This window comes from Balaenoptera musculus, chromosome 12 (genome assembly GCF_009873245.2).
Source record: "Balaenoptera musculus isolate JJ_BM4_2016_0621 chromosome 12, mBalMus1.pri.v3, whole genome shotgun sequence".
In the NCBI taxonomy this organism is placed as follows: domain Eukaryota; kingdom Metazoa; phylum Chordata; class Mammalia; order Artiodactyla; family Balaenopteridae; genus Balaenoptera; species Balaenoptera musculus.
This window is the reverse complement of record NC_045796.1, coordinates 68681887-68697434: the sequence shown is the minus strand read 5'-3', so window position 1 is coordinate 68697434 and position 15548 is coordinate 68681887. Positions and strand designations below refer to the sequence as shown.

The following is a 15548-nucleotide window of genomic DNA, read 5'->3' as shown; positions in this document are numbered from 1 at the left end:
ATTAGTGTATAGGAATGCAAGAGATTTCTGTGCATTAATTTTGTATCCTGCTACTTTACCAAATTCATTGATTAGCTCTAGTAGTTTTCCGGTAGCATCTTTAGGATTCTCTATGTATAGTATCATGTCATCTGCAAACAGTGACAGCTTTACTTCTTCTTTTCCAATTTGGATTCCTTTTATTTCTTTTTCTTCTCTGATTGCTGTGGCTAAAACTTCCAAAACTATGTTGAATAATAGTGGTGAGAGTGGGCAACCTTGTCTTGTTCCTGATCTTAGACGAAATGCTTTCAGTTTTTCACCACTGAGAACGATGTTGGCTGTGGACTTGTCATATATGGCCTTTATTATGTTGAGGTAAGTTTCCTCTATGCCTACTTTCTGGAGGGTTTTTATCATAAATGGGTGTTGAATTTTTTTGAAAGCTTTTTCTGCATCTATTGAGATGATCATATGGTTTTTCTCCTTCAGTTTGTTAATATGGTTTATCACATTGATTGATTTGCCTATACTGAAGAATCCTTGCTTTCCTGGGATAAACCCCACTTGATCATGGTGTATGATCCTTTTAATGTGCTGTTGGATTCTGTTTGCTAGTATTTTGTTGAGGATTTTTGCATCTATGTTCATCAGTGATATTGGCCTGTAGTTTTCTTTCTTTGTGACATCTTTGTCTGGTTTTGGTATCAGGGTGATGATGGCCTTGTAGAATGAGTTTGGGAGTGTTCCTCCCTCTGCTATATTTTGGAAGAGTTTGAGAAGGATAGGTGTTAGCTCTTCTCTAAATGTTTGATAGACTTCGCCTGTGAAGCCATCTGGTCCTGGGCTTTTGTCTGTTGGAAGATTTTTAATCACAGTCTCAATTTCAGTGCTTATGATTGGTCTGTTTATATTTTCTATTTCTTCTTGGTTCAGTCTCGGAAGATCGTGCTTTTCTAAGAATTTGTCCATTTCTTCCAGGTTGTCCATTTTATTGGCATATAGTTGCTTGTAGTAATCTCTCATGATCGTTTGTATTTCTGCAGTGTCAGTTGTTACTTCTCCTTTTTCATTTCTAATTCTATTGAGTCTTCTCCCTTTTTTTCTTGATGAGTCTGGCTAATGGTTTATCAATTTTGTTTATCTTCTCAAAGAACCAGCTTTTAGTTTTATTGATCTTTGCTATCGTTTCCTTCATTTCTTTTTCATTTATTTCTGATCTTATCTTTATTTCTTGCCTTCTGCTAACTTTGGGGTTTTTTTGTTCTTCTTTCTCTAATTGCTTTAGGTGTAAGGTTAGATTGTTTATTTGAGATGTTTCATGTTTCTTGAGGTAGGATTGTATTGCTATAAACTTCCCTCTTACTACTGCTTTTGCTGCATCCCATAGGTTTTGGGTCGTCGCGTTTTCATTGTCATTTGTTTCTAGGTATTTTTTTATTTCCCCTTTGATTTCTTCAGTGATCTCTTAGTTATTAAGTAGTGTATTGTTTAGCCTCCATGTGTTTGTATTTTTTACAGATTTCTTACTGCAGTTTATATCTAGTCTCATAGCATTGTGGTTGGAAGAGATACTTGATACAATTTCAATTTTCTTAAATTTACCAAGACTTGATTTGTGACCCAAGATATGATCTATCCTGGAGAATGTTCCATGAGCACTTGAGAAGAAAGTGTATTCTGTTGTTTTTGGATGGAATGCCCTATAAATATCAATTAAGTCCCTTCCATACACTTTTAATTACTTTTAATGCCTAATACAATGTAAATGCTATGTAAATAGTTGCCAGCATGCAGCCAAGTCAAGTTTTGCTTTTTGGCATTTTCTGGTATTTTTTTTTTCTGAATATTTTCAATCCACTGGTTGGTTGAATCTGCGTATGTGGAACCCACACGGAGGGTCGACTGTATTAGAAAAAGAAAGAAAGAGCAAATATGGCAAACTGATAAAAATCGGTGAATCCCAGTGAAGGGTACACAGGAGTTCACTGTACTATTCTTGCACATTTTCTATAGATTTGAAATTTTTCAAAATAAAAAGTTAAATAAATAAATTGGTCTATTTAAGAAGAGGTGTGGCCTGCAAACACAAATGACTTGGGTTTGAATCCCAGCTCTCTTATTTATCGTATAAGTTTGGGCAAATTGAGTAACTTCTTTGAGCCTCAATTTCCTCATCTGTACATGAACAGTAATTACCTCCAAGTTTCCTAATGCAATGAAATAATACATATATCGTGCTAAGCAAAGTGCTGAGAGCATATAAAATGCACAATAAATGCTAACTGCTGTTATCATTATTAATATGGCCTTAATGATCAAACTTGGGCCCTCTGAAGACACTGATGTAATCAGTTATGTATCCTTTCTTTATAGGCAAAGGAGCACGTCTTGTACCTTTTCCCTTATCTGAAACTGTGTATGTGTTTTCAGAATCCCAGCGGAGATTCTTGAGCAGACCAGGTCACCTGCTTCTGGGGTCTCCAATTACAGGGCTGCCAGCTTCCCGGGCTGTGGCATGCATCCCCGACCAGCCCCTGCAGGCCACGTGGGCTCATGGCTGCTCCAGAAAACAGTCTCAAGAAACCCCATACCTCACACCCCATTTGTGACCCATACCCAGACTGGTTCTTACTGAACCGGGCGGGCTCCCAGGAACACTGCACTTGGCAACAGAAAAGCAATCTACCAGCAAGGCCCTGCTCCCTCCTCCGCCCAATCCCTCCCTCCCCGTGTTTGTTTTAGTTGGATAAAAGTAACTCTGATTAACATCATTTATATGAACAACTTACCACTTATGTCTAATTACCATATGGCAAAATAATGATTATGCATATCATTAAATATGTGCCAGATTAATTGTGTTGTTCATTGTATTTGATTACGACAGCCATCTAGACTGTAATCAGGGTAGTTTCAGCTTCCATGACTATTTCAAGGTCATCCACTTAGAGTTTTGAAACAAGAGAATACTGCAGGGCAGCGGTCTTGGAAAACAAGGTCTATTTCTAAAGCCGGTGGCAGTGCTTAGTAATAATAACAATAATTAATAATAATTATAATGGCAGCTACATTTATCCAGGGTCCACCAGGGGAAGCCTAATGATATTGCATCCTCACTACAGTCCTGTGAGGTAAGAATCACTTTCCCTGCTTCATAAGGGAAGGGACTGTGGGTGTTCATGTGTGTATAACAGTTAACAGAAAGAGTCTAAACTGAATGGAAGAGAGAAATGGTAAGACTGAGGCTCGCCCAGAAGCTGGCAGAGGAGGCTGTGTAAAGTGGGTCACAGCCAGTGAGTAAAGAGGAAGATGAAGGAAAGCTTTACCTCATCAATGAGTGGGTGAGGATGTGAGATTCAATATCCAATATAAGGCAGCAACAACGCAATGCCTTAAAAAGATAGACATACGAGTTCACACCCACTCACTCTGTAAAACACCCTGAATTCAGCAAATTCACAATTATGTGGAATTATTTCTATGTTTGGTAACAGAATCAATTTTCCCCACGCCTGTTTATTTTATATTATTTTAAATGTACAAGAAGTTCTGTTTTCTAAGAATATAAGATAATAATAATAAGCAGGTAATGTTGTTTGCTTAGTTTAATAATTCTCTGCTGTCCACAGTAGAAGACAATCAAAAGTATATTGGAGGGGGCTTCCCTGGTGGCGCAGTGGTTGAGAGTCTGCCTGCTAATGCAGGGGACACGGGTTCGAGCTCTGGTCTGGGAAGGTCCCACATGCCGCAGAGCAACTAGGCCCGTGAGCCACAATTACTGAGCCTGCGCGTCTGGAGCCTGTGCTCCCAACAAGAGAGGCCGCGATAGTGAGAGGCCCGTGCACCGCGATGAAGAGTGGCCCCCGCTTGCTGCAACTAGAGAAAGCCCTAGCACAGAAACAAAGACCCAACATAGCAATCAATCAATCAATCTTAAAAAAAAAAAGTATATTGGAAAAAACAAACAACTCAGCAGTTATTTCATGTAATGAAGAAAATAATAGAACTGTGGTAAACATGAGATATTTATGTAGAATCCAAGGATCCTAGTGGTCTCCCTCAAGTATATACATTATGATATGACAACAGACTTTTCAGTAGAGGAAGAAGGTATCAGACTTGAGCTCAAATACAATACTAATTCTGTCCCTTATTGACAGTGTGAGCAGGGGTTAGAAACTTAACCACTCTGAACCTCAATGCACCACCTATAAGATGGCGGTAGTAATTCCTGCCTCGTGGAATAGTGGAGAATTCAATGATAATAATGTGGGCAATGAAATTATTAGCATAATGCCAGGCACTTACTCAATAATGTTTTGTTATTATTATTACATACGAAATGGTGTATTTATAGATCTCAGTCATTTCAAACAAAAGTATTAAGATCAAATAAGTAAAAGCAAAATTCTCGAAGGTTATGAAAGAAAAGTGTGGCTCAATTGTAGCCTTTCAGAATGTTCTACTTACCCATAAATACAAGAAATGTCAATAACCACATCGATCATGTCACAGCAGAGCTCATAGGTTTGCATATCCACGGGGGTACTATCAGTTGCAATGTAAATCTTACTGACCACATCAAAGAGAAACGCCTTTTCAATTCCAGAATTCTGAAACAAAAAGGAGATGTGGCCTTAAAGGGACAGCTGATTGCAGAGCATGTCATGGTTACATAAAATGATGTGCCATCCTCAGTCTCAAATACGAACCAGCAAAAATTTAGGTTGTTCCATTTTATTACAATTTAAACCTCATGGTCATAAACTTCTTTATAATGGACTTGCACAAGAAGTGAAAACTGGAATTATCACGAATTATTTACTTTAGGTAAACAAATTAAGTGGTGTTTCCTGACTCTTAGAAATGTACCTGCAGTTAGGAAGAAGGCCAAGTAAAAAAAAGAATTTTAAAAATTTTAAATTTAAAAATAGATTTTAAAAATCTAGACAAACACAAAATTGTGCAGTGAGAATCAATGTGAATACAACCAAAGATCTGCCTTAATTCTATTTTGTGAAGTTTGACTTGAGGTGGTGGTTTTTAGGACTCAGCCAGCCAGCACATCATTCACAGTGTTAAACATATTTTTAAAAATTCAACAGTATATACCTTATATATACCAACTTTTATGCTCCCAACCTCTGGTAGGATTCCATTAACACTGAATGATTGCCTACAACTTGAATAAACATTCCGATTACACCAGTGAAGTACAGGAATCGTTTTGGGAGTTAAATTTTAAAGGCCCTAAAACAGTACATAGGCGCAATCTTCAAAAATAATATTTCAGTAAACTTGAAGTGCTGTAAGAGCAAGTAGAAATAAGATCATTTTCACTCTTGCAATGTTATTCTTAAATTCCGCAAATGACTCTAACAGGACAGTATTATTTACTTACTGAGATAAAGATGTTTAGCAAATTCTCCAGGGTGGGGAGTTGTGGAATCAGTTTCTGAACCACTTTGCTAAAAGCTTCAAATATCGAATGATCATATATGCTTGTCAGATAAAAGCTGAAAGACGAAACAATATTTCATCACTTTTTACCTTTGACTGAGGAATAGACGGTTCAGGCTATGTCATAACCCCAGAATCATGCCTTCTGTATTTACTACACACACATTCTAGCCCCCTTCAGAATTCAAAACAACCTCAGTAAAAAAAATGAACTTGTCATAACAAGACATTCCTGCCCAACTCCCCAAAGCAAGAACTGTGCCCATTCTGATCTGCTGACTGGCTGGACTCGGAGGCTTAAAAATGCAGCCGTATATGCCTGTATCCGCATCCTTACATTCTGCAAGAGAATCCACGCCAGATCATCTTTATACACACCTCTCATGTTAATAGTTATATTATTGATACTGAAGCATCTAATCTTTCCATTTATCCAATTTGCAAAATGAATGATGCATATACATACTACCCCACAAAAATTAGAGAAATGGCTTTCCTCTGTGAATATTTCTATCTGAATTATTGTCAGAGTACTCCTTTACTTATCATTATAGATACTATCTATAACAGTAAACTTCAGCATCAATTAACTTCCTGGATGCAGTTCATGGGTTTTCTCCTATGTGTTTTTCATAGGGGGAAAGAACCTTAGCTTTGACCTCTGGTCAAAAAAATTTGTTTAAAACCCCATCGCTTTTCCCAAAGATTAGAGTTGGCACATGCAAAGCTTGCTTTTCCCAAATATTACCCCAATGTCTACAGCACAAAACAGGGTACACAGGTAAACGACTGTCCGGGCCAAACCACTCCTGATAACTCTGGACCCCAGTGATCCCTGATGGGTTTCTGTTCTCACCTGAGGTGAATTTTTTCTAATCCAGCATCTGCAAGGTCATCATTTGCCCTCTGGTGAATATCTCTCTGGGTTTCAATTTTGTGGTCATCTGACAGACCATCCACTTTGTGAATAAACACCTCGAAGTTGATGTCGGTGTTCACTTTGTAGGCCCTGGTCACCGTGAGGTGGAGCCTGGCCAGGGCCTCCATGTAATCGTCCTGGGAACAAAGCACACTCCTGTCAGGGAGGCTGCTTTGCTTCCCTTCCACATACAGTCTTCCCTCCCAGCTTTACTGAGGTATGACTGACAAACATTGCATGTATTAAGGTGACGACGTAATGTTTTGGTACCATTGTGTACCCATCTGTACCTATTGTGAAAGGATCCACCCCAGTCAAGCTAATGAACCAATCCATCACCTTACAGGTACCATTTTTTCTCTTCCACATACACTGTTAATCTTACAACCTCCCCCCAAAATATTTTGCAAATGCCCCAATAAAAGCTGTTTCATAGAATTCAAGACTGAAAACTTAAGTTTTGTTAACAAAGAAATGAGAAAGAAAGGCCAGAAAAATACAGTTATGATTTAGCTTGATGACAGTCATAAAGGTCGGAGTTGCAGTTTTATGTATTGAAAATGACCCCACAGCATCCAGGAGCTTCCCTGGAATACTGTCCCTCCAGGATTCTGAGTCTCTTGGTGAAATGTAATGAACAAGTAGGGATGAAAACATGATAGGGATCACTGGGAAGCTGCGGAAGGAGCCAGGGGGAAAAACTTTAAGAACCACTGATCTGGAGCAGAGGTCAGCAAACCATGGCCCTCGGGCCAAACTGGGCCCACCTACTGTTTGTAAGTAAAGTTTTATCGGACCACAGTCACACTCATTTGTTTACACACTGTCTATGGCTGCTTTGAGGGTACAGTGGCAGAGGTGAATGGTTTTCCTCTGTGGAAACTCCTCAGAGACAGCACAGCCTGCAAAGCCTAAAATAATTACCATCTGGCCCTTTTCAGAAAAAGTCTGCTGACCCCTGGTCTAGAGTAATTGCCCCAAATAACACAACACTATTTTTTTCTCCTTCCTACAGATGATACCTATGTAATAATGTAATGAATGCCTGTGTATGCATCTCTCTGTTTAAGAAATCAAACATTAGACACTGAAGCCTTGTGTGTTTCTCCCCATCCTCCCAGCCCATCCCATCACACTCTACCCACACCCTCCAGAGGTAACCACTATCCTGACTTCTACCTGTATCATCACTCATGTCTTTATACATTACTGCATACATATGTATCACTAAACAACATACAGAATTCATTTACATTGTTTAAAACTTTACAGAAATATCAACTTGCACGTGGATTACAGTTTGCCTTCTTCACTCACATTATGTCAGTGAGATTCACCTTTGTTGAAGCACATAACTCTAGTACATGATTCCTGTTAACAACTCTATAAAATTCCATCGTATGGATGGTCTACAATTTATCACTCACTTGCCAGTTGATGAACATTCAGAATGTTTCCAGTTATGTGCTAGTTCAGATGATGATGATAATGTGGACAGTCTCACGCACACATCTCTGTGCCTGTTTGCAAGTTTCTTAGGGCTTACCCTGAAAGGAGGCTTGTTGGGTCATAAGAATGAGCACCTTGAACTTGACTAGATAATGTGTAAGAGCCCCTGATGCTCCAGACTCTCAACAACACCCAGTGTTGTCAGGTCTCTTCATTATTGCCAATTTGAAGGGTGTGAATAGGTCTTGTTTTTACAGCAAAAAAAGGAAAGGGGGGAATTCCCTGGCGGTTCAGTGGTTAGGACTCGGCGCTTTCACTGTCATGGGCCCGGGTTCAATCCCTGGTCAGGGAACTAAGATCCTGAAGAAAGGGATCTTCAGGACAGAATTTAAAGGACTTTTCACCGCCCCCCGCCAATTCTGACTCCAAACCTGGACAAATACAGAAAAGCCAATAAAACAGGGGATGTTTTTAGGCATTCTTGTATTCCCCAAATTAAATTAATAAAAACGTATCCCTAGTTTTTAGATAAATCAAAATATTAAAGATACTAATAGGACACTATGAAGAGAGATAAAGATCAAGCGGAGTCCTCATCCTTTGCACTCTAAAGAGTTGTTTAAAATGAAAAACAAATATTGGACACTGGGATAGCAGATTAAGCATTTTGGAAAAATTCTAGATTAATAATTTGCAGCACTTTTTAAATACCTTACAATATCTCAAATAAAAACTAAAGTCCACATACTGTACAATTCCACATACAGAAATTCTAGAAAAGGCGAACTACTCTATAGAGAAAGAAAGCACATCTCATCAGCGGTTGCCTGGGTCTGGGATCTTGGGGGCCGTCTGAGAAAGGACACAAAGAAGATTTCAGGGTGGTGGAAACATTCTGTATCTTGATTGTGAGGTGGTTAGAGGTGTATTTGTCAAACTTGTTGAACTGTATATTTAAAATGAGTGCAATTTATTGCATGTAAATTACACTTCAAAAAATGTTATTCCTTATGTCTTTAACTGAAGAGAGGAGTTCAGGGCACATGTCTGTGAGCAAAACTAGCCAAAGTCAAGAGTGTTATCACAGTCTCAAAAGATTACAAATCACTCCTCTAACCTCCCTGCCAAGCATATAAAATGGTCTGATTACCAACAAACTGATGAAGTGGTACAGATCTACAAGGGCTAAAAATGACATGAAAAGAAAGAAAATACTTGATTTATTAGAGCAGAGGGATTGTGAATGATTTTTTTTTCTACTGTGTTTGTTATTATCTTCTACAACAAATTAAAAAAAGGAAAAATACGCTGTCTGGTTTCTATTCCAAAATTAGATCTAGGAATTAGAGGCAGGTCACAATCACCAACGTGGGTCAAGCAGACACTCTAGTTTGGATCCCAGGCACATGTGAAATGGCTCCTGGGGGCCGAGGGTGGCCCTGGAGATGAGGTCCTTTCTGTGGGCCGTGCCGGGGGCCTGGCAGTGTCACACAGGGAGCTCACGGGAAATTACTCTTGATGCTTTCACTCTCTTTTATTTTACAACATTCTGTGAGGACACATTTTCTCCCTGGTGATATATTTATCTGGCAATCCTGTGATTGTGAGGAATTCGCAAGCAAAAAATAAAAAAATATGAGGTGTCAGACGAACATAGAACTGCTTAGAAATGAAGGTAGTGACATTCAAGGGTTGCCGAGACACCTCCCTCAAGTTTGGTTTTGTTTAGTGCTTGCAGTCACATCAAGTAAAGATTCCCCCAAACATGATTTTTATCAGCTGCTTCCAGTAGAAAAGTCTATTAGGCAAATTCTGGAAACTGCTTATTTAACTATTCCTTATTTTCAGTAAATGACAACTCTCAACAATGTTTTTTTCTACCTTTTAAAAAGTGTAATTTAAAAAGGTGTATTTCTCATTCTTATACCTTTGTCCGCCCTACGGCCAAACCAAAACCCAACAAACCAAGAAACAAAATAAAACAAAGAACACATTTACCAACCACAATCGAAGGTCCACTTTTCATGCTCAGGTAAAATTAAAACCAAATTACAGTTCCAGTTTAAAAATAGGCTAAATAAATAAATAAATAATAAAAAAATAAAAATAGGCAAGTGTGGGATGGGGAGGGATAAATCAGGAGTTTGGGATTAATATATACACACTATTATATATAAAATAGATGACCAACGAGGACCTACTGTATAGCACAAGGAACTACACTCAATATTTGGTAATAACCTATAAGGGAAAGGAATCCGAAAAAGAATATAAATATATATGTATATATAACTGAATCACTGTGCTGTACACCTGAAACTAACACGATATTGTAAATCAACTATACTTCAATAAAACAAACCAACCATAAAAAGGGGATCATTTTGAAGCAATAAAAACACCCCAAACAATGAAAAATAAATAGGCAAGTATGCCTATTTTAGCCATATTACAAACACCTGAGATAGAGGTGCACTGGAAATTCAAATTCCATAAATGTAAATTGCTATGTACGCACAATACTGTATTGAAGGAAGTACTTCCTAAGCCACTGTCTTGAAGTGATGAGTCAGGGTTGGAATCTACTTACCCACAGGTAGGGCTACTACAGCTCCACAAGTTCACCATGCAGTCACTTGGAACTAAAAGGCTGAGTTGAAAATTTCATTTTTATATTAAACAGGCACCTCGTTCCGTGAATGAATTTATGATACTCTCAGGCATGAGTAGTCTTGTCCGAGAATGGTTTTCTAAGAGTGGGCTCAGAACCATTATTACTAAGGGTCTTCACAGCCCTTCCTCCCTAACACCACTGGGCTCCTGAAGGGCTGGGAGCACTTGGCCCTTCCTGTCTGATTGTAGGTCCACAGTTGCAGGGAAACGTTGAGACCTGAGCTTAGAGTTGGCTTAGGGCATTCCTGCAGGACTTGTTGCCTTTTATTCCTCCACAGCTACAAAACACAGCTCTCAGGAGGGCCTTCGGGCTGGGTCATCCATTGGGGACACTTTCTAAGAGTCCCTGAACATGGAGAGTTTGAAGAACGTCAATGTCAATGTCCCAGTTCTGCTACCTGTGCTCTGTGCTAAGACCGACCTGCCGGAGATGCATCTGTGGTCCTGCTGCTTCCCTTCCCCTCCTCCCCTTAAACCACCAGCTCTGCCCACACTTCACAGGAGAAAGGCCCAGGGTCTTAAAAACCCAGGGTGCCAAAGAGACCGTTCAGAAGGCTGGTCTGAATACCAATAAAGTGAGCGACTTTAACGCCTGGGTGATAAGGTTCTTCACCAGTCAAGGGGCTCCCAATTCTTTGCTTTCAGCAAAGTTAAAGGAGGACACAATCAGGATGTCTACTGATAAACTATGAAAAAATAATTTTTTTGTGATAGAAAATTGGTTAATTTAGGGGATATAACTTAGAAGGAGTTAAACAACTGAGTGAATGCTAGAACAAAACCCACCCCATATCCACCTTATGTGAACAAGGTTTCTCAGTACTTACAGCTATACAAGCGAAAAAAGAATTGATGCCAAATCCTGTCTTAGTCAAACATAGATACATGAATTAAGTGGAAAAAAATATATATGTATCTCAAATTTTACATTTTGTATTTAGTTACCTATAAAATACATACTAGTCATGCTGCTGTAATTGTGTACTAGTAATAATTACAATAATATGATTCAGAAGAAAAATGTTCACACTTAGAACTTTATCTTCAAAGGAAATAGTAAACATTTTGAAATGTAGATATATATGTATTTTTGTTGTAGAGAACTTGTGATCTTTTATAGATGTCTGCCAAGAGTACCAGAGGGGGGACACATCGTTGGTGTCACTGGCCTGCACAGTGGTCCCCCCCCACCCCGTCTGTGAGGTTTCCTCTAGGGTTTGCTGAGAGCACACAGTTCCTGAACATCGCATGTTGGTCAGTGCTGCGTGAAGGGAGCCTTTTCCCCTTTGCAAAGCCTGAGAGCCCCAACTGAGACATGCTAGTCTAGTAGAAAGGCCTATTCCTGACTCTAAAAACCAAACCAAAATGATTGCAAAGGAACTTGTTTGCAAGAAGGGGCTGCCTGGGGCAGGGGGCTACAGTCCCACCATACCCCGAGACTGAGCCTTACCTGGGAGTCTATGACAAATATCAGTGCTCCCGTCCCCCGGAAGATCATCTCATAGTCAAAGGTAGGGTCAAAAAAGTCAATCTGTCCTGGGAAGTCCCAAATCTGAAAATTAACAAAGGAGCTGTTGGAAACGTCTTCCCGGCAGATCTTGTTCGTACTTTCCAAGAACAGGGTTTCGTTGGGAGACATTTTATGAAAGACAACTTTCTGGATGGATGACTTGCCACTCCTTCTCAGGCCCATGAGCAGGATCCTCGGTTTCACCTCCGTGCTGAAGGGGTCGCTAAAGTCCAGAACTGGAGAAACCACAAAACAAGAATGAGGGTGAGATGCTGTCACAGCGGTTAATGAGATGAGTTTCACTTCCGCCTCAGATGTGATTTATGATCCACAGACAATGCTACGTTTCCAAATACAGAGAGCGCTAACTCCATCACCCTGATCATGGAGGGGCAAGCTTTTACAAAGTGCAAAACCCTGAAAAATGCTGCATCACCACCTCTCACACAATTTCAGAGGACCAGAAAACCTGGGATATTCCCCATCACGAGCAGGGACTCTGGAGCATGAAGCACAGAGGTTTCCTGGAGCAGACTATGGGGGGAGAGAATCCTGTCTTAGTATTGCAGAGCAGGGTCCTTCTTTGCCCAGATCATCAGTCTCTGCACTAAAGAGATGCTTGTTTATTTGAGTTACGCCTCAAAGAAACAATTTTGGACTTCATCAAAATTTAAAACTTTTGTGCTTCAAAGGACACTTATCAAAAAAGTGAAGACAACCCAAAGAATGGGAGAAAACATTTGCAAATAATATATGTGATAAGGATCTAGTATCCAGAATATATAAAGAAGTCTTACAATTCAACAGTAAAAAGATAGTCCAATAAAAAATGTGTAAAGGATTTAAATAGACATTTCTCCAAAGATATACAAATGGCCAATAACCACATGAAAAGATGCTCGACATTATTAGTCCATAAGGAAATGCATATGAAAACCACAATGAGATGCCACTTCATACCCACTAGGATGGCTAAAATAAAAAAGACAGACAATAACAAGTGTTGGTGAGGATGTAGAGAAATGGGAACCCTCTTACACTGTGGGTGATAATGTAAAATGGTGTGCTTTGAAAAACAGTTTGGTAGGTCCTCAAAAGGTTAAACATTTGAGTCACCACATGACCCAGCAATTCTATTCCTAGGAATAAAGAAATAACATATGTCCAAGCAAAAACTTGTACATGAATGTTCACAGCAGCACAGTTCATAATAGCCAAAAAGTAGATACAATCCAATGGCCATCAACTGATAAATGGATTAACAAAATGTGGTATATTCATATAATGGAATATTATTCAGCCATTGAAAAGGAATGAAGTACTGATTCATGCCACAACATGGATGAACATCAAAAATGTTATGCTAAATGAAAGAAGACAGACACAAAAGGTCACATATTGTTTGATTCCATTTACATGAAATGTTCACAATAGACAAGTCCATAAAGACAGAAAGTACTTAGTGGCTGCCAGGGGCTAGAGGGAGGGGGAAATGGGAAGTGACTCTTAATGGGTATGTGTTTTCTTTGGGGTGATAAAAATGTTCTGGAATTAAGGCTTCATGACTGACCAAAAAAAATAAGTAAAGAAAAATAAAAGACCCAGTATGAAACTTGGAGAAAGATCAAGAAAAGAAACCAACATTTTAAGAAAAAAGGTAGAATATAGGAAAATAAATATACATATATTATTTTTCTACATTTCTTTTTTGTTGCCTTCTGAGCCACACCTCATTATGTCTTTCTCAGACCCTGATCCTGGTCTAAGCATAATCCAATACAGACTGGAAAGTAATCCTTTATTTCCCTATTGCAACCAAGAATTTTTCCCAAAGTTCTACAATTATCTAAAACACAGGTTACTACCTGATAGAATCTTAGTAAATTTCATTTACTATATATAATATTTTGATGTTTCACTTTGCAATAGGTGCAGGGAAATACATAAATTTCAGGTAAAACAGTAAATGAATAAAGAAAATGTAAGTAGCTGTAGATGTGCACAGACACTATTCCACTATAAGCAACATTTTACTCCCATCCTACCCACACACAATTTTCCCATTCAACTTAACCCAATTCAACAAACTGCGGATGATATGCCCTAGACAGAGTGATGTGGAATTAAACCACCCAAAAGATCACCAGCTTTCTTCTTCTTCATCAGGGATTATACGCTATACTCGCAGTACTGTCATTACAAGTCAATCTTAGCAAAAGCAGAACATGAACTGAAAAAGAAAACAGGACTTCCAGTTGCAAAAATATCAGACTAAGAACATGTCACAGTCTCCCCTTCCCATACTGAATCCCTAAGCACAATAGAAAAGGTATGAACAATAAATAGATGAACAAATAAACACAGATAGCTGAGCTTGAGACCGAAGAGAGAACTCAAAATTGACAAATTACTGAGAAATCCCTAAGAAACACAAAGATCAGATTGAAGGGGGAACCTGCAGCCCTTGATTATGAATGGTAGGGTTCTGCTGGAAAAGGTAAAACTGGAAGCTCAAACAGGAAAGGACATGAAAACAACCAACAGGGTTGTTATTTGGAGAATCATAGTGAGAAGAGCCAAGCAGATAAACTCTGCACCTCCATACACACTAGACTACACACTAGACTATCTTCCAAGTGGGAGCAGTGAATGTAGGAGGGTAGGTATGAGAGGGAGGGCAGTGCCCTAGAGGCACTGATGCCCAGAAGGAACAGGAAGCACCCACAGTACCCCCTCCAAGTACTCTGACCTTCCCTAACTCTCACTGCAATGTGTGTAGAGTTCAACAGGTGGAAGCAGCACCATCCTCCCTCTAGACAGTTCCTCAAATGCCAAATATTTGAGGAAAGACAAGATTATAGAAGAGAATACAGACTCAATAAATGGAAGAATGTATACCTGAAGAAGCAGAGTTATACAGGAGTCAGAGTAAACTTTCAAGTATAATTAAAATACTCAGAGATCAGAGAAAATATAGCATTCATGAAACAAGGACAGTTTCAGAATAAGAGCAGTTATGAAAAAGGGCCTTATGGATCTTAGAAATAAAAACACAACTGTTGGGCGGGGAGGATATATGGATTGAAAAGCAGAATAAACACAGATGATGAAATAAATAAATTTTATCATCAATATAAAAATAAATAAATAAATAAATTTATTTTTTTAAAAATGGATGCACTCCTGGAAGAAAATACACTCAAATATAGTGGAATGCAACAAGCAATGGAAGACAAATTTTACTGAAACCTATTGATTTGAAATAAGTACTGATTTTAATTTTTTTTTTTGGCTGCGTTGGGTCTTCGTTGCTGTACGCGGGCTTTCTCTAGTTGCGGCGAGCAGGGGCTACTCTTCATTGCAGTGTGTGGGCTTCTCATTGCAGTGGCTTCTCGTTGCGGAGCACAGGCTCTAGGCATGTGGGCTTCAGTAGCTGTGCCTCGCGGGCTCTAGAGCACAGGCTCAGTAGTTGTGGTGCACGGGCTTAGTTGCTCTGCAGCATGCAGGATCTTCCCAGACCAGGGATCGAACCCATGTCCCCTGTATTAGCAGGTG

The 15548-nt window shown here is 39.2% G+C and overlaps 1 protein-coding gene across 1 annotated transcript in view; it reads right to left on the bottom strand.

Moving 5' to 3' along the window:
• The window catches only part of RRAGD (Ras related GTP binding D), a 38222-nt gene that overhangs the window by 11843 nt on the left and 10831 nt on the right, over positions 1-15548 (bottom strand). The window contains exons 2-5 of the mRNA XM_036871825.1: positions 11934-12229; positions 6299-6498; positions 5384-5498; positions 4453-4595 (exon numbers count right to left, since the gene is read on the bottom strand). Of these exons, the coding sequence (XP_036727720.1) occupies positions 4453-4595; positions 5384-5498; positions 6299-6498; positions 11934-12229 (754 nt within the window). The remainder of the gene's footprint in view (positions 1-4452; positions 4596-5383; positions 5499-6298; positions 6499-11933; positions 12230-15548) is intronic.